Source organism: Corythoichthys intestinalis, chromosome 2 (genome assembly GCF_030265065.1).
Source record: "Corythoichthys intestinalis isolate RoL2023-P3 chromosome 2, ASM3026506v1, whole genome shotgun sequence".
NCBI classification, from domain to species: Eukaryota; Metazoa; Chordata; class Actinopteri; order Syngnathiformes; family Syngnathidae; genus Corythoichthys; species Corythoichthys intestinalis.
In genome coordinates, this window is record NC_080396.1 from 71775084 (window position 1) to 71795494 (window position 20411).

Genomic DNA, 20411 nt, shown 5'->3' on the forward strand with positions numbered 1-20411 from the left:
ATTAAAAACAATTGCTTTTAATTTTTTCAATACAAACAAAATTTTGAAAAAAACAAAAAAGAAAACTAAATATTCTCCTGAATGAAAGAATGAAACGGTAAATATATGTTATTTAATTTTAATGAAGTCATTTTTGGGGTTAATAAGTTATATATTAACTGTATTTATAATTTATAACTAATTTATACATTCATAATTTTGATATTTTGGATATAAAAAAAACTTTGTTTAAAGAATGAAACGGTAAAATATTTTTTGGGTTTATTTTTTTTATTGTATTAATAATTTATATATATACATTATATTTACAGATAATTTATATTTTATAATTTTTTGTATTTTTATTTAAAAAATGCATATAATTTTAATTAATTTCCTTTATTAGAATCCTACCTTAAATCCATCCAATATTAATTAACTAATATATATAATTAATTATAAGAATGTATGATTAATAGTTAAAGCATAAAACAGTAAAAATTCTTTTTAATATTTGAATTTTAGAAAAAAAATAACATGGAAAAACAGTCAATATTCTCTTTAATGTTTGATAAATTGTATTGGAAATATTTAAAATAACAGTAAAAATGTGTTAAATATATTTGTATTTTAATTGTTTGATTAAAAAATGTTTTATTTAAAAATATTTTAAGCAAAACACAAAAGGAAAAAACAATGTTTCTTTTTTGATTATCTATTAAAAATAAGAATAAACTGAAAATAACACAGAGGAACAATTTTTAATTACATTAACACATTAATTACATTAATTTTTTCCCTGTACAGTATTTAACTTTTTTAATAAAACAATTTTTTAATTTAAAAAAAAATACAAAAAAAGGGAAATGGCAGATATTAATTTTATTTGAATTTGTTAAAAAAAAAAAAAAAGATGTTACATTTTTTAAAAAGGAAGAAACCATAATATTTTATTTTATTATTATTATTATTATTTTTTTTTTTTTTTACTTCCGTTCATTCGTTGCCAGCCCTCCCAATCCAAATGGATTGGATGTCTATCACATTCAATGGCAGCCAGTGAGTTCATTTACATACGTCTAGTCCAGTACTTCTCAAATAGTGGGGCGCGCCCCCCTGGGGGGGCGCAGAGCGATGCCGGGGGGGGCGCATGTGACCTCGGGGAAGATGCTTTTTTTTTTTTTTTTTTGCACATCCACTCAGTGGGTGGCAGTGGCGATCTCATTTTCAGAGTGCGCGCAGTATTTTTGAACTAAGGAAGAGCACTCAGCACACACAGAAAACAGATAGGAAGAGCAGTGTGACGCCGCCGTTTTCAAAAGCCGTTTTCCGACCGGACTCACTCACGCAGCGACCCACTGTCTTGTCCGGTTCTCACGTCGCCGCCCGAGAAGTGCCATTTTCGGCTTGGGATCGTCACGACGACCGCCCTCACCTGCGGTTCTACCTTGGCCGCCGAGAATGCGCTTTTTTCGTGCCGTTTGCCTTTTAGCTTTGACTTTTAATACAGTGGCTGATGAGGAAAGACCACTGTTTACTGTGTCTAAAAATAATTATAGCGGACAGCCAGAAGCCAAATCAATTAAGACGTCACTTAAAGACATTAGACCCCAATCTCATTGATAAGCCGCTTGATTGTTTTTCAGTGAAAACGTGCCGAATATTGCCAACAATCGTCCTGCTTTGTCAGTGTTATATCAGTAAACCAGTGAGCATTGTTAGCATGCTCATTGCAAAATAACTCCACACCATTGCAAAGGAGGTAAATACTGTGAGCGGCAAAAATAAAAACTGTCCTTCTGTCCAAGGACACTCTTTTTTTCTTTTATTCAGTTTTGTTTTTCCGGTCAAATTTTTTGGCATATTGTCCTCATGAGTGAATGTTTCTAATCAATTTTAATTTGTTATTATTTACTGATTTTATTACATTTTATTTTTCTGTATCAAATGGTCAAAAATGTACCTTGAGTGTATTTTTACAGTTTGGATGTGACTTTTTTTGAAATTCAGGCAAATTGATGCGCGTCAAGTCTTCTCTGTTACAAACAAAACAATGTTAATAAAGTTATACTTAATTATAAGTTGATCTATGTTACTTTTTTTCTTTCTTAGAAAAAAAGGACACAATGCTAGGCAGATGGGTATTTATAATAGTAATTTTATAGACAAATGATACTATTTACAGTGGCGGCAGAGTTTGGGGGGGGGGGGGGGGGGGCGAAACATTTACGTCTTCCGTGGGAGGGGCGTAACAGAAAATAATTGAGAAGCACTGGTCTAGTCCAAATTTTCCAATCACTCATTTTCTGGTCGTGGTCATTTCTTATCAAGAACAGCAATTGCAGGTCACAGCTACCCAGCAAATATGCCAAGCAATCGGAAAATAAATAATTAGTGTGAAATGAACGAATGAGTGATTATATGTGGGGAAAAAAATGAAATTGTAGCTCCACATCGTAAAAAACATTGGAACTGACTTTCAAGCCACGTCCACTTTTTTCTTCCAAAGGTGCTGAGCGCTTTTCTTCGAACATCAAGGACATGACTGGCCATAATCCACTGTTTCTCTTCAAACTGTGCTGGAAATACCTGACGCCTGCTGTATGCACTGTACGTCCGTCAATTGACATTATTTAACTTTTTACAGGCCGCTTATTTACATACTATGATTGAAAAACAGTAATAATAAAATAAAAAGACAAAAAAACTTTGAGGGCAAGTTGTTATGGAAATGTCCCAAATCTCCAAGGAAATGCCACAAAAACAAACAGGAAATGACCCAAGATCAGCAGGAAGTGCCCCAAAAATGCCCCAAGACATCCAATTAGTGACAAAAATAAACAGTGACGCAGAAATGCCTAGATATCGACAGGAAGCGATGAAGAAATTACCTAAAATCAACAGGAAGTGGAGAAATGCCCCAAAATCAACAGGAAGTGACAAAAAAACAAGAAGCCACCCTATAATGACCCATGATAAACAGGAAATGACCTAAATAAACAGGGAGTCACCCATAATTGACTCCAAATCAATAGGAAATGACCAGAATAAGTAAGCTACCTATTAATGTCCCATAATAAACTAGACTCTAAAATCAAGAGGAAATTACCTAAATAAATGGGAAGTTACCCATAAATGGCAAAAATCAATAGCAAGTTACCAGAACATACACGAACAGTAATATCCCATAATTAACAGGAGGTGACCCAAAAATAAACAGGAAGTTACCCAGAAATGCCCCAAAAAACAGTTCACCCGAAAATGTCCCAAAATAAACAGGAAGTCACCCAGAAATGAGGAAAGAGTGACCTAGAATTTAACCTACATCAACAGGAAATGACTTGAAATGAACAGGAAGTGACCCGAAACCACTTTAGTGTTATTTGGGGCCAAAAAGAATTGATTTCTCATGAAATCAACAGGAAGTAATGGAGAATTAAACCAAAATCAACATGAAGTGGCCTGGAATCAACAGGAAGTGCTTGTAAATCAACAGGAAGTGACCAAAAATTAACTAAAAGTGACCCAAATCAATAGGAAGTCAACTTTAGTGTTATTTGTAGCTAGAAAGAGTTGGTTTTTCATTGAAATGCCCCCAAATCAAGAGGAAGTGACCCAAAATCAACTGGAAGTGACTCAAAATCAACAGGAAGTCAATTTCAGAATGTTATTTGGGGCCAGAAAGAGTTGATTAACCTAGAATTAAACCAAAATCAACAGGAAGTGACCCAAAATCAACAGGAAGTCAACTTTAAAGTGTGTTTTTTTTGGGAGGGGGAGGTAGAAACGGTTGATTTCTCATGAAAATGCCCCAAAATCAAGACAAAGTGACTTAGAATTGAACCAAAATGAACAGGAATTAAACTTTAGAATGTTATTTGGGGCCAGAAAGAGTTGATCGCTCATTAAAATGCACCAAAGTCAAGAGGAAGTAACATACAATTGAACTAAAATCAACAGGAAGTGACCGGACATCAACAGGAAGTGACCCGAAATCAACAGGAAGTGACGGAAAATAAATAAAGTCAACTTCAGTGTTTATTGGGGCCAGAAAGAGTTGATTTTCATGGAAATGTACAAAAAATGAAGAGGAAGTAACTCGAAATCAACAAGAAGTGACCCAAAATTAACAGGAAGTGACCCAGAATCTACAGGAAGTCAATTTTAGAATGTTATTTGGGGCTAGAGAAAGTTGGTTTCACATGAAAATGCCCCAACATCAAAATGACGTAATCTTAAATTGAAACTGAAATCAACCACAAGAGACCTGAAATCCACAGGAAGTGACCTGAAATCAACAGGAAGTCAACTTTAGAATGTTATTTGGGGCCAAAAAAAAGTTTGGTTTCACATTAAAATGCCACAAAATCAAGAGAAAGTGACCTAGAATTTAACCAAAATTAACAGGAAGGGACCCACACTCAACAGGCAGTGACCTGTGAGAGCTTACCGTCCAGAAGAACATAAAAACACCCCCAAGTTGCTCATATTTGAAGTCAAATCTCTGTTGTTACTTTTAGGCCACGTTCCTGTTCTCCCTGGTCTGCTGGTCTCCATTGAGCTTGGGGAAAGGTCTCGTCGCCCCTGGTTGGGCCACCGCACTGGGCTGGCTCCTCACCTTCTCTTCCGTGTCTCTGCTCCCCATCTGGGCCATCTACGCGCTGGCCGTGACGCCCGGCACCCTCGCGCAGGTCCGACAATTTAACAAGCGCGGCTCGGGTCCCGACGCAGTTTTAACTTTGCCTGTTTTTTGTCACTCGGTAGCGCTTTCAACGCCTGTGCAAGCCCAGCATGTCGGTCACCTACAGCCTGGCGCTGCCCCTCGATGAGAAGCCAAAGGACGACATCGTTCGAGACTGATGCCTTCGAGCCAAGCAAATACACTTCAGATTGTATAGTGGAAAAGTTTTTTTTTTTTTTTTTTAAACGGTGCCAAATTTTGATAAAAATCCATATTTTGCAGTATATTTGGTTGGTAATCATTACATTTGTGAACCAACAAACTCATTCAGAGCTTTTTTGATTACTGAAATTAACAAATATGTTTAAAAAAAACACTGGGGGAATACATAAGTACATAAAAGTAAACATTGAAATATATGACGGAAAACACTCAGGTGACTTGAAGTTCCACTCTGAGACCCCCAGTTTGGCCAAATGTCAAAATTGTCCGTAGCAAGCGTGATACATTATTGAAAAGCCTAAAGTCTCAATTATCCGGGGTAAGAAAAAATTTGGACAGGAGGACCTTTTTTTTTTTTTTTTTTTTTTTTTTTTTTTTTTTTTGTTAATGTTTTTAAACGGCAAAACCCTATCTGGAAGTGAGAGCAGAATTACAGACGCCATGACTTTAACGAGATATTATCACGTACTTACCTTGTTTCGATCCAAAAACTCTATGTGACATGTATCACCGAGTGTCAAGACACAGCTGTGAATGGCCACAGCTGGATTTTGGGGGGATTTTATGGATGAAACATGGTAATATAACAAGGGTTGCTATGCAGAAATCACAGACATCAAGGAGTGGTCGAGATTTTCATTTTCATATATTTACCCTTTTAAACATTTTTTGTTTTTCAATTTTTTTTTTGTTTGGATCGATTATCATCTAACATATCGGAGAAAATGCGACAGGAACAAAAAAATACAATTAAGCAATAGTTATGAGGTAGATATCCGTGACTTTTTTACAGACGCCAAATTTTTCATTGTGGCGTAATTCGTTTAAAAGTTTAAAATATGCGAGTGAATAATTGTTTAAAGTCGTTTTTTGTTTTTGTTTTGTTTTTTAAACTAAAATTTAGAAATCAATTAATGATTCAAAGCTAAAAATGACAGAAATTTTGAATAATAAATATAATTACTTACCTTTTTATGGCTAGGTTGAAACAAAACCGGTTGCGCGACGTCTGTTAATGAGGGTTTTGAGGGTAAAACGGACAACTTAAAATAGTTCGGAGGCTTAGTGCGCCATGAATCTGCTATGGCAGCATATAGACATATTGTTCTATCAAACACAACAGTTGTTTTGGCTTAAAATATAGTAGTTTCTTTTAAAGAGGAGTGCAAGAGCAGAAACTGCTTTTTCAGTCTTGTCTGTTTTCCGCCATATGTATACGTATATATGTATGAATAGAGTACTACCTAATACCTAAAAAAATGTGTTTAATTATGGCGATTTCATATGAAACTAACATTATTTTTCATTCATTCATTTAATATGTCAAATTCAAGAAAAGAAAGAGTAGAATAGCACAATAAAAAATACAACACCATAAAATGTGAATATATTGAATTTTACGAATCATAAAGAAATTGAATAGGAAATGTAGAAAACTAAAAAAAATAAATAAATAAGAGTATAGAAGACTACATTTAAAATATCCATCAAAAAATTATACAGTGATATATATGTAGTGAATTTTACAAATCATAAAGAAATGGAACAAAATATTGAAAAATATTTATGAATAAATTAAATATTCAAGAAAATATTTGGAGGATATATAGCTACATAGTTTTTTTTATATTTACATTTAAAATATCCAACAAAAAATTGGAATATAATGAATTTTACAAATCATAAAGAAATGGATGAAAATATAGAACAATATTCATGAAAAAATTAAAAATTCAAGGAAATATTTTGGAGGATATATAGCTACATAGTTTTTTTTTTTTTTTTTTTAATATTTACATTTAAAATATCCAACAAAAACTGGAATATAATGAATTTTACAAATCATAAAGCAATGGAAGAAAATATAGAACAATATTCATGAAAAAATTAAACATTGAAAATATTTTGGAGGATATATAGCTACATAGTTTCTTTAATTTTTTATTTTCTTTAATATTGTTTAAATATATACAGTGAGGAGAAGAAGTATTTGCACCTCTTGTGTTTTGCATGTTCACCCATTTAGAAAATAGATAGAGGTCTGAAATTTCAATGATAGATGCATTTCCACTTAGAGACATAATTAAAAAAAAAAAAAAATCTGGAATTCAGATTGTATGGTTTTTCAGGAATTTGTAATTTACTAGGGTTCTACAGTATTTGTACCCCTGAGAAAATCAGAGCTAACATTTATTGCAGAAGCCTTTGTTACAGAGGTCAGAGGCTTTCTGTAGTCTTCACCAGCTTTTCACATATGGAAACAGGGATTTTGGCCCATAGGTTTTAGCTCTATCCAAAGATGTTCTATTGGATTGAAGTCTGGAGACTGGCTAGGCCACTCCAGAACCTTGATATGCTTCTTACACAGCCACTCCTTAGTCAACTTGGCTGTGTGCTTCGGATCATTGTCGTGCTGGAAGATCCAGCCACGACTCATCAAGTCTTTGACTGAGGGAAGGAAGGAGGTTGTGGCTCAAAATCTGACGATACATTTCACCATTCATCCTCTCATAGACTTTATAATATAAAATCAACATGAAATATAAATGAAATATACCGCTCACATAATGCATATAATTGCTCATCATGGACAATAATCAGCAAGGAAATTAAAATAACAACCTAGATTGACAAGTGAATTGGGAAACATAACAAACTTTTAGCCTCAACAATGTAGTCAAAGGGGCCAACCATTAGCGTTAGCAATTAGCAGATAGCAGTTAGCTCACAGCGGCTAGCGAATGCAACTGATTATTAGCTGAGGAACTGTCATTAACCAAACGTGTTTATGCATTGTTAAGGCACACTTCAACACTATACTTCTCTCATTTACACACAACTTTCAGATTGTAAGTAAACATGACGGTAGTGTGGGGAACAAACTACACTGCTGTGAAGGGAGGAGAGAGTTAAACTAGCGAGCTTCACTCTTCTTAAAGGGCCAGCATCGCAACAGTTAAACTAAAGCACATATACACACAATGGGCTTTCCTACAAGATTCTTGGTTAAAAGCAACAACAAAAAACTGGCATTTATCATTAATTTTACGTAATATTTCCAAGTATAGTGAGAAAGTTAGCTAATGAGAAATCCAAGATGGCGGCCGTAGCAGCTAATTTTTCCAATTGTATTCATGTTTCCAAATGCATGCATTGTGCGAAAAATATAATAATTACTTGAATCCTCGATCAAATCACTCTTGAGTCACTCATGCCTGCTTGTAGGCTTAAGTTTCATCCTGTTTCAACCTAAAACCGGCGAGTGTGTTTGAGAATTGCTCTCCCTGCCAGGGGACCGGGCTGGTGTAGGTTGGGCCGGCCCCCTACTTGAAGGCATGCAGTGTCTGGGGAATGTGACCCGTCAATATAATTATGAAGTCTATGATCCTCTTTATACAGTACAGTCGTCATATCCCCTTTGCCGAAAAGCATGAGGTTTTTCCTCCCCCATTCTTCACAGTGGGGATGGTGTTCTTGGAATTGTACTCATCCTTCTTTTTCCCTCCACACACGATGAGTAAAGTTTGCACCAAAAAGTTCTACATTGGTCTCATCTGACCACATGACTTTCTCCCATGACCCCTATGCATCATTCAGATGGTCCCTGGCAAACTTCAGACGGGCCTTCACATGTACTAGCTACAACCTTCTGAGCAAGCCATGATTTAAAACCATTGCACCGTAGTGTTCTACTGACAGTAGCCTTTGAAACTGTGCATCCAGCTCCCTTCGGGTCATTGACCAGCTTCTGCCCTGTAGTTCTAGGCTCAGCCCTCACTTTTCTCATCCTGAGTGATGCCCCACGAGGGGAGATTTTACATGGAGCCCCAGTCCGAGGTAGATTATCAGTCATGTTTAGCCTTTTCCATTTCTAACAGTTGCTGCAACTGTTGATTTATTCTCACCAAGCTGTTTTCCAATTGTCCCATAGCCTTTTCCAGCTTTGTGGAGCGCAGCCATTTTTTCTCTGGTGTCTTTCAAAACCTGTCTGGTCTTGCCCATGGTAACAGTTGGATTATGACTGACTGTGGGGTGCAAAGGTGACAATATTGAGCTCAAACGGGTGGTGGGTAGGTGGTTACTCATGACAACTATTTGACTGTCATTGCTGATTTTCACAGGGGTGAACCTTATGAACCCCAGTAAATTTCAAATAAATAAATAATCATACAAAGTGATTTCTGGATTTTTTTTAGATCGTCTCTATGAGTGGAAATGCATCTATGATTGAAATTTCAGAGCTCTACCTATATTCTAAATGGGTGAACTTGCAAAATCACAAGGGGTGCAAATACTTCTGCTCCTCACAATAGAGTTAGGATAGGATATGTTTATTACACACCATTGGTCACACTTTTGTATTCCTCCAGATGCATTATGTGTACTATTTGTGAAATTTAAATTCAGGCGTTAAGATGTTAGAATATGTCATGCCATTAGGGAACGTTGGAATAAGTATATCACTGTACTATGTTAAATTAACGGGTCGGTAGAACGGACTCTTGCACTGACAGCTGTTGCTTTTTTTGTGTCTTGAAAATTCAGCAGACTACTGATTTTAAGACATGAAAGTGTCATTTCATAGAACCGATATGTGACAAGGCACGGCAAAATGAGTCAGAGTGATCAATTATGATTTTAAATTTTTGCATAATCAAGCATTCCACTGACATATCAAGCATTTTGCTATGAAAATGTATCCTTAACAATCACGCTGGGCAAACATTAATGAGCTACAGAATACTCATTGACAGCGCAAGACATCCAATTCATTTTGAATACGAGGGGCACGTGAACGAATCAACGAGATATGACCAAAATCAACAGGAAGTGACCTGGAATTGAACCTAAGTCAAAATTTAAAAATAAAAGTAACCCAGAAATGACCAACTATTTACAGGGAATGAACCAGAAATGCCCCCAAAATGAACTGGAAGTGAAAAAAATACATTGGAGTAACCCAGATATGACAACATAAACAGGAAGTGAATCAGAAATGCCATAAATGGGAAGTACATGTAAATGCCCCCAAATCAAAAGGAATTGACCAAAACATACAGGATAAAAACCAGAAATGACCCAAAATCAAAAGGGTGACCTACAAAAGAGCCAAAATAAACAGGAAGTAAACCGACAGTATCAACAGAAAGTGACCCAGAAGTTGCCTGAAAAATTAACAGGAAGTAGTCAAAATACACAGGAAGTGACCCGGAAAATACCTAAAATCTACAGAAATGCCCAAAAAACAACAAAGTGACCCAGAATGCAACCTTAATTAACAGGAAATGACCAAAATAAACAAGAAGAAATTTAGAAAAATACCTAAAATGTAAACACACCAAAATCAACAGGAAGTGACTTGTAAATGCCCCAAAATCAAAGGGATTCGACCAAAATATACCGGAAGTTGCCCAGAAATGGGGAGACCCAAAGGGAGACCTCGGAATGCACCAAAATCGACAGGAAGTGACCCTGAATTTAAAAATGACCAAAATAAAAAGGAAATAACCTAGAACAGACAATATCAACAGAAAGTGACAGAGAAATTTCCTGAAAACTAACAGGAAGTCAACAAAATACACAGGAAGTAACCCGGAAAATCAACAGAAATGCCCAGAAATCAACAGGAAGTAACCTGTAAATGCCTCAAAATCGAAGGGAATTGACCAAAATATGCAGGAAGTTACCCAGAAATGACCCGAACCAGAAATTTTACCAAAATTAACAGGAAATGACCAAAATAAAAATAATAAATAATAATAATTAAAGAAGTAACTTGGAAAATACCTTGAATTGACAGCAGAAGTGCCCAAAAATCAACAGGAAATCACCTGTAATTGCACCAAAATCAACAGGAAGTGACCAAACCACACAGGAAGTCACCCAGAAATTACCCAAAACAAAGGAAAATATTTACAATTCAATATAAATGTATCGGAAATGACCGAGAAATGCCCCAAAATCAACCTGAATCGATCCAGAGCAAATAGGAAGTGACTTGGGAATGCGTCAAAATCAACAGAAAGTGACCTAGAATTTAACTTAGTTAACAGGAAATAATCAACATAAACAGGAAGTACCCTAGAGTTGACTTGACATCAATAGAAAGTGACCCAAAAATTCCTTAAAATAAAATCAACAGGAAGTGACCAAAATGCACAAGAAGTTTCCCAGAAATGACCTAAAATCAACAGGAAGTTACCCGGAATTTGACCCAAAATCGATAGGAAGTGACCTAGAAATTTCTAAAAATCTACGGGAAGTGATTTTTGTCACTTCCTGTAGACAGTTTACCAGAAATTACCAAAAATCAAAAAGAAGCAACCTGGAATTGAACCTAAATTAACTGGAAGTGACCCAGGTATGCCCCCAAAATCAGCAGGAAGTGAAAATTAACCGAAAGGGTCAAACAAGTTTAAATGAATTTAGTACACATTCCAGGCATGAAATCATGATTCAACATTTTTCATTTGGATGCCATTTCAGTCCACTGGCATGCATTTGCTAACTAATTCAAACAGTTAGCAACTCCTGTCTTCATCCAAAAAGTCATAAAATACTCCTAAATCATCATTTTTTACCTTGAAGATCCATACAAAAGTCGTTTTGTTACACATGGTTTTCTTACCATAGACTCTGTATCCCATAATGCATTGGGTGCACATTCAAAAAGCTGCTACATTTGAACGTATAAACATCTAATTCTATGCAACGTCCGACTCATTTTGCTATGCTAGCTAAAATATGATCTCTGGCTCCCAATGACGACTATCGCCGTCAATGAAACATAATCAGAAGTGTAATCCACCACTCCAGAGATACTTTCATTTTGTTTTTGATTGGTGAAAAAGTTCCTGATACTTGTAGTTCTCTACTGTTTTTGTTTTTTGTTAAGTCTACAGCACTGAGAAGTAACACTTACTCTGTGTCGAATGTTTGAATTTCTGTGATGCTGCAGTATTTTGTGACTCGGAAAGTGAAAGTCTTGTAAATCTCCATAAACAAGCAATAATTCCCTAAACCATTGTGTGATGTGTGACCTTTGACCTGTTCATTTCCCAGCATACAGTATCACCTAGCTTGCAAACTGAAAGAGGCTAATATGTTGTCGTAAAATTCCTATTTTGACCTCTATGACCTTTTACCGGTTCTCATTCCTATTCTGACCTCTATGACCTTTGACCGGTTCTCATACAGTTTCACCTAGCCTGTAAATTGAAATAGGCTAATGTGCTATAAAGTTGTCATGAAATTCCTATGCTGATATCTGTGACCTTTGACCTGTTCTCATTATACGGTATGACCCATGTTGAAAATTTAAATGGGCTAATGCGTTACAAAGTTGCCGTAGAATTCCTTGTCTGACTTCAGTGACCTTTGATCTGTTCTTTTCAACATATCACCTAGCTTGCAAATTTAAATAGGCTAATATGTTAAAAAGTTGTCGTAAAATTCCTTTTCTGACCTCAGTGACCTTTGACCTGTTCTTTTCTCATCATATCACCTAGCTTGCAAATTTAAGTAGGGTAAAGCGCTATAAAGCTGTTGAGATTCGTATTCTGACTTCAATGACCTTTGACCTGTTCTCATCATGATTTCACTTAGTCTGCAAATTTAAATAGGCTAATGAGTTATAAAGTTGTGAATTTCCTATTCTGACACCTGTGACCTTTGACCTGTCGTCGTCATAACGATATCACTCATGTTGAAAATTCAAATCTGCTAATGCGTTATAAGCTATCGCAACAATCCTTTTTCTGACCTTTGACCTGTTATCACCTAGCTTGCAAATTTAAGTAGGCTAATAAGTTATAAAAGTTGTTGTGAATTTCCTATTCTAACCTCAGTGACATTTGACCTGTTCTTATCATGGTTTCCCATAGCTTGCAAATTTAAATAGGTTAATGCGTTATAAAGTTGTCGTGAATTTATTTTTACCACTGTGACCTTTGACCTGTTCCCGTCATAGTTTCACCTAGCAACTTTAAATAGGCAAATACATTATAAAGTTGTGAATTTCCTATTCCGACATCTGTGACCTTTGATCTGTTGTAATAACAATATCACTCATTGTGAAAAATGTGCTCATGCGTTATAAAGTTGTCGTAAAATTCCTTTTCCGACCTTTGACCTGTTATCATATCACCTAGCTTGCAAATTTAAGTAGGCTAATATGTTATATAGTTGTCATAAAATTCATTTTCTGACCTTTGACCTTCTTATCCCCAATTTAATGGCTTCCGTTTCTTAAGTTTTCTGGCCTCTGTGACCTTTGACCGTATCCCGAAATTTAATCACCACATTCGTTTCATATGACAAACATCTATGACCTTTGACCTAATTACTCCAAAATGCTTCTATTTCAGATGTCCTGCAAGTTTTGATGATAAATGTCTTTTTCATTCGTGAGTTGGCCAGAATTTTCTTTCCTGACATCTTTGACCTTTGACCCAATGACCCCAAAATGAATCTTCTCTCCCGTTGTATTAAAAAATGAATATTGCAATTGTTTCAACAAACTTGTAGGATACATTTTTGAGTGAGCACAAAATTCATTAACTGACCTCTGTGACCTTTCACCTCAATACCCCAAACTTTAATGACCACTTCCATTTCATATGACAAACATTCTGCAATTTCATAATATTACCTTTATTCATTTGTTAGTTATCTTAAACACAAATATCCAATATTAGAAAATGTTTGGGTTTTTTACAAAGGAAAAATAAAATATTCCCATTTCCATCGTCCTCAATCGAGAACTACCCAAATGAATTTTCCAATTCATTTTGACTGGGAGGGGTGAATAAACAAACATATCCATCCCTCTTGGTCAAAATGAATTGGACGTCCATCACTGTCAATGGCACTGAAATGTCAGAATTCACACCCAGTCCTCCCAGTTCAAATGAATTGGACTGGCAGGCAATGAGTTAACTTTGGGTCACTTTGTTGTTAATTTTGGGGTGCTTACAGGTCACTTCCTGTGATTCTGGGTCACTTTCTGATTATTTTGGGTCAATCCCAGTTCACTTTCTGTGCATTTTGGATCATTTTCTGCTGATTTCAGGGCACAGGGCATATCCGGGTCACTTCCTGTTCATTGGACACTTCCTGTTGATTTTGGCCATTCCCTGGTTGCTTCCAGTTGATTTCACTTGCTCTCAATTTTGGGTCACTTCCTGTTGATTTGGGCTCACTTTCCGATTACTTTGGGGAAATCCCAGCTCACTTCCTGTACATTTTGGATCATTTCCTGTTGATTATGGCTTTAGGTTTTGGCTTACTTTCTGATAATTTGGGTTCACTTTCCAATGAGTTTGGGGCAATCCCAGATCACTTCCTGTACATTTTGGATCATTTCCTGTTGATTTTAGGGCATATCCGGGTCGCTTCCTGTTCACTGGACACTTCCTGTTGATTTTGGCCATTCCCAAGTCGATTTTGGGTCACTTGCTGTAGATTTTGGATTACTTGGGTCACTTCCTGTTCATTGGACACTACCTGTTGGGCATTCCCGGGTTACTTCCTGTTGATTTTTGGGTCGCTTTCGGATGATTCTGGGGCATATCTGAGTCACTCCCTGTTATTGGACACGTCCTGTTGATTTTGGGCATTTCCATGTCACTTTCTGTTGATTTCAGGGTCACATCCTGTAAATTTTGGATCATTTCCACTTTATTTGAGGGCATTTCCAGATCATGTTCCTGTTCATTAGAAACTCCTGTTGATTTTGGGCGTTCCCGGGTTACTTCCTGTTGACTTTGGGTCACTTGCTGTAGATTTTGGGCAACTATCTGTTTGTTTTGGGGCAATCCCTGGTTGATTCCTGTTATTTTTTGGATCCATTTCTGTTGATATTAGGGAAAATCTAAGTCACTTCCTGTTCGTTGGACACATCCTGTTGATCTTGGGCATTCCCGGGTCACTTCCTGTTGATTTTGGGCTTTCCTGGGTCACTTCCTGTACATTTTGGGTCACTTGCTGTAGATTTTGAGCATTTCCAAGTCATTTCCTTTTTAATTTGGATGACTGGCTGATATTTTGGGGCAATCCCGGGACACTTCCTATTCATTGTATACTACCTGTTGGATATTCCTGGGTTATTTCCTGTTGATTTTTTTGCCTTTCTTGGCAACTTTCCGATGGTTTTAGGGCAATCTGTGGTCACTTTCTTTAAATTTTGGATTATTTTCTGTTGCCGTTAGGGCATATGTGGGTCACTCCCTGTTGATCTTGGCCATTGCCAAGTCAGTTCCTGTTTAATTTGAATCACTTTCTGAAATTTTGGGGCAATCCTGGGTCACTTCTTGTAAATTTTGGATAATTTTCTGTTGATTTTAGGGCATATCTGGGTCACTTCCTGTTCATTTTACTCTGCCTGTTGATTTTAGGACAATCCCTGATCACTTTCTGTAAATTTTGGATCATTTTCTGTTGATATTAGGGAATATCTGGGTCACTTCCTGTTCATGGCACTCTTCCTGTTGATTTTGGGCATTCCCAGGTCACTTCCTGTTGATTTTGGGCTTTCCTGGGTCACTTCCTGTACATTTTGGGTCACTTGCTGTTGATTTTGGTTTATTCCCGGTACATTTGGGGCATTTTACAACAATGTGGCCGCGACAAAATTGAATTTGAAACCTGTGCGCTCAAGCTTAACTAGCAAACAACACGTGATCGACTGATACTATCTCATAGATCTCTACGTGCCAAGATATGCCTGATACTAAGTGTACATACAGTCGTTTCCCTCCTCATCTCATGACAAAAACGACTGATTTAGCAATCGTGTAAGGAGGATGTAGCGAATGTATGTGTGCATATTAGAATCAGTGAAGCGGTTTAGCGCATTTTGACACCACCACTTAGCGCCAGAGCTCGGCGGTTATGTAAAAGGATCGGCTTATCAATTTGCTGTATTGGATTCTCTCCCTTCCCGGTCACGGTAGGCGGTGGGCCGCTTCCAGGCACGTGGCCGAGCACGTGGAGGCCCACCGCCGTTGTTTTGGTGACGAAGCGCACGGGTTAAACGTTAGCGCTTTACGGCCATATGCTCATTTTGGCGTACGTTTCCGTTTCAGATGATAGGGATTAAAAAGAAACCAATGGGTGAGTGTGTGATCTTTACAAAGTGGGAGATGATTTTTTTTTTTTTAAACGTTGCTCATATATGCATGTAAAAACTCATTGGTTGCCATTGATGGCGATGGACATCCAAACCATTTCGACTGTGTTATCAAGGAAAAGACTTGAAAATGAGTTAAAATAAAATTGGAGTTACATTTCTGTCAGAGAAGGTGACCCAAAGTCCACCAAAACCAAGGGATAGCGAGCTAAAATCAACAGGAATTAACCTGGAAATGGCCCAAAATCAACAGGAAGTGACCAGTGAACAGGAAGTGACCTGGAAATGCCCTCGTATCAAAGGAAAATGATGCAAAAAGTACAGGAAGTGCACCTGAAATGCTGCAAGGAATACAGGAATAACCCAATATCAACAGGAGTTAACCGAAAATGACCTCATTACCTGCCATTGACAACGATCAAAATACTCCAAAATGTACATGAAGTGACCCGGGAACACATTAAAATCATCAGAAAAGGATAAAATCAACAGGAAATGACCAATGAGCATAAAATGACTCGAGCTTGCCCCAAAATCAAGAGAGAGTGACACGCAAGTTGCTCAAAAGCAACCGTAACATCAGCAAGAAATGACCAATAAACAGGAAGTTACCCTGAAATGCCTCTAAATCAACAGGAAATTATCCAAAATGTCCAGGAAGTCACTGTGAAATAGTCAAAATTGTTCCAGAAGTGTGCTAAAAACAAAAGAAAGCAACCCAAAATCAAAAGGAAGTGACCCGGAAATGCCCTAAAATCAAAAGGAACTGACCTGAGAATGGCCCAAAATCTCAGAAAGTGTCGCAAAAGCAACCCTAAAATCAGCAACAAATGACCAATAAACAGGAAGTGACCCAAAAATGCCCCCAAAACAAAAGGAAATAATGCAAAATTTCCAGGATGTCACCTCAGAATGTTCCAATTTGTTACAAAATAGCTGGAAAAACCAACAGTTAGCGACCTGAAATCAACAGGAAGTGACCCGGAAATGCCTCAAAATCGACAGGAAGAGACACAAAAAAAACCCCTCACAATTCTACAACTACTAGTTTCAATACTACATGAATAAATCACTGTTAATAAATCAGTGTTTGTCCATTGGTGGTCATTACTTTTCACAAAAAAAATATTCTTGCATTCTCCAAAATTAATAGGAAGTGACCTGAAATCAACAGAAAGTGAACAATCAACAAGACATGTCCATAAATGCCCAAAAATCACCAGAAAATGATCTACAGTGTGCAGAACGTGATGCCGGAAATGCCCCAAAATAAACAGATCATGACCCAAACTCAACAGGAAATGACAAAAAAACAGGTAGTGACCCAGAATTACCGCCAAACAACAGGAAATGATGCAAAATGTCCAAGAAGTCACCCCAGAATGCTCCACATTGTTCCAGAAATGCCCCAAAACACAACAATAAGCAACCCGAAATCAATAGGAAGTGACCAGGAAATGCCCCAAGATCGACATGAAGTGACCAATGAGCATAAAATGACCCAAGAATGTGACAAAGTCATTAGAGAGAGACACATAAGTCGACCAAATGCTGACCTAAAATAAACAAATAATGACCAATAAACAGGAAGTGACCCAGAAATACCACTAAATCAAGAGGAAATGATACATAATGTCCAGGAAGTCACTTCAGAATGTTCCAAATTGATCCTGAAATGCCCTCAAAAAACAGCAATAAGCTACCTGAAATCAGCAGGAAGTGACTCGGAAATGGACTAAATAGACAGGAAGTGACAGGAAGTGACCAAAAAAAAAAACTAATACTACGTGAATTAAAAAAAAAAAAAAAACACACACATTTTCTCCTAAGCCTCCTAAGGAGACTTAAAGAGCAATTAAAACTAATTTTTTACCAATTCAAGTCAGGTGTGTGTCCAATCACTGATGAGTGGTTTAAAGCTGCCCTGCCCACTATAAAACACACACCTGGTAAGAATTGTCTTGATGAGAAACATTGTCTGATGTGCATCATGGCTTGGTCAAAACAGCTGTCTGAAGAAAGAATAAAAGTCTGGATGTTCATCAATCGAGTGTCAGAGAAGTTTTTTTTTTTTTGTCTAAAAAACATTGTTGCTCATTTAATGTTCGCAAAAAGGCACTTGGACACTCCACAGAAGTTTTGGTAAAATATTTTGTGGACTGATGAAACCAAAGTGGAATTGTTTGGGAGTAACACACAACGTCATATGCGGAGGGAAAATGGAACAGCTCACCAACATCAACACCTCATCTCCACTGTGAAGCATGGTGGAGGGAGCATCAGGTTTGCGGCTGGCTTGCTACCTCAGGGCCTGGACAACTTGCCAATGGAAGAATACATTCAAAAATTTATCAGGATGTTTTGCAGAAAAGCCTGAGGCCGTCTGTCAGACAGTTGAAGATCAAAAGAGGATAGATACTGCAACAAGACAATGATTCAAAACACAGAAGGAAATCAACTTCAGAATGGTTTCAGGAGAACAAAATACACGTTCTGGAGTCTCCAAGTCAAAGTCCAGACTTGAACCCCATTGAGATGCTGTGGCATGACCTCTAGACAGGGATTCATGCCAGACATCCCAGGAATCTGACTGAACTACAGCAGTTTTGGAGAGAAGAATGGGCCAAGATTAGTCCTGATCGATTTGCCAGACCGATCTGCAGCTACAGGAAGCGTCTGGTTGAAGTCATTGCCTGCCAAAGAAGGGGGCACAAAATATCAATTTTCCCCCTTCTGACATTGTTAGCTTACTATCCTCATTAAAATATGAAAACCTATAAATGTTTGGGTGGTTTTACTTAAAGCAGACAGTTTTTTCATCTGTGTGATTTTGACAAAGATCAGATCACGTTTAATGGTGATTTTAAGCAGAAATGTGAGAAATTCCAAAAGGTTTGGATACTTTTTCATACCACTGTAATATCAATAGAAAGTGACCAGTGAACAAGAAATGCCTGTCAATGCCCTAAAATCACCAGAAAATGATCCAAAGTGTGCAGAACAGGAAGTGACCCAGGATTGCCCCAAAATGTACCAGAAGTGCCCCAAAACCAACAGTGCGTGACCCAAACTCAAAAGGAAATTATGCAAAATGTCCAAGAAGTCACCTCAAAATGCTTCAAATTGATCAATAAATACCAGAAAAACCAACAGTAAGCGAGTTGAAATCAACAGGAAGTGACCCAGAAATGCCCCAAAATCGACAGGATGTGACCTATGAGCATAAAATAACCTGAGAATGCCCCAAAACCATTAGAGAGTGACACGTAAGTTACCCAAATGCAACCCTAAAATAAACAAATGCCCAATAAACAGGAAGTGACCCAGAAATGCCCCCAAATCAACAGTAAATAATTCAAAATGTCCAGGATGTCACCTCAGAATGCTCCAAATTGTTCCAGAAATGTCCCAAAACCAATGGTGAGCGACCCGAAGTAAACAGGAAGTGACCCGAAAATCGACAGGAAGTGACGAATAAAAAAAGCATAAACTTGACACAATTTTCAATACCACGTGAATAAAGAAATAACAATAAGAAAAAAAAACAATAACATTTTTATTAACATGTTCAGTGGTTCTCCATTGGTGGTCATTACTTTTGATTTAAAAAAAAAAATCCTTGAATTGCTCTAAAATCAAGGAAATAACCCGAAATAAAAAGTGACCAATGAACAAGAAATGCCCGTAAATGTCCTAACATCACCTGACAATAATCAGAACGTAATCCCCGAATACCCCAATATCCACAGGAAGTGACCCAGGAATGCCCCAAAATGTTCCAGAAGTGAACCAAAATCAACACAAAGTGACCCTTAAGTGCCCCAAAATCAAGAGCATGACCCAAAATTAAATGGAAATGATGCAAAGTGTCCAGGAAGTCACCACAGAATGCTCCAATTTCTTCCAGAAATGCCCAAAAAAACAACTGTGAGAGACCCGAAATCAACAGGAAGTGACCCGGAAATGCCCCAAATTGACAGGAAGTGACATATAAAAAAAAAAAAAACATAAACTCCATACAATTTTTAATACCACGCGAATAAAAGAATTACACTAACATTTTTACTAACGCTTTCAGTGCGCGGGTCTTAGATCTGAATCTACCACTGCAAAGCCCCATCGTAATTTCTTCAGAAATTGCATTTTCTAGTGGATTAATAAATTAGTTGCCAATGAATACGATAATACAGTTGACAGAAATACACACCTGTCAAGTTGTACGGTTTCGGCGTAATTTGTACAAGTGAGCACTGATTTTTAAATGTCTACGCCGTACGTTCAAAATCTGTGCGTTTTTCGTGCATTATGTTTTTTTTTTCTCCGTTCAGGTTTTGTCACCGTTTCGGCAACGAGACAATGTGCGTTACAATGCGTTACTACGTTGGTTGAATGGCGCGAGAA

The 20411-nt window shown here is 37.2% G+C and overlaps 1 protein-coding gene across 1 annotated transcript in view; it reads left to right on the forward strand.

The window, feature by feature from the left end:
• LOC130908535 (sodium- and chloride-dependent GABA transporter 2-like) overlaps positions 1–12457 on the forward strand; it is a 43020-nt gene extending 30563 nt beyond the window's left edge. Inside the window, exons 14-16 of the mRNA XM_057824059.1 lie at positions 2489–2589; positions 4500–4670; positions 4744–12457. Coding sequence (XP_057680042.1) covers positions 2489–2589; positions 4500–4670; positions 4744–4839 — 368 coding nt within the window. The 3' untranslated portion in view covers positions 4840–12457. The remainder of the gene's footprint in view (positions 1–2488; positions 2590–4499; positions 4671–4743) is intronic.
• Positions 12458–20411: the final 7954 nt, after the last annotated feature.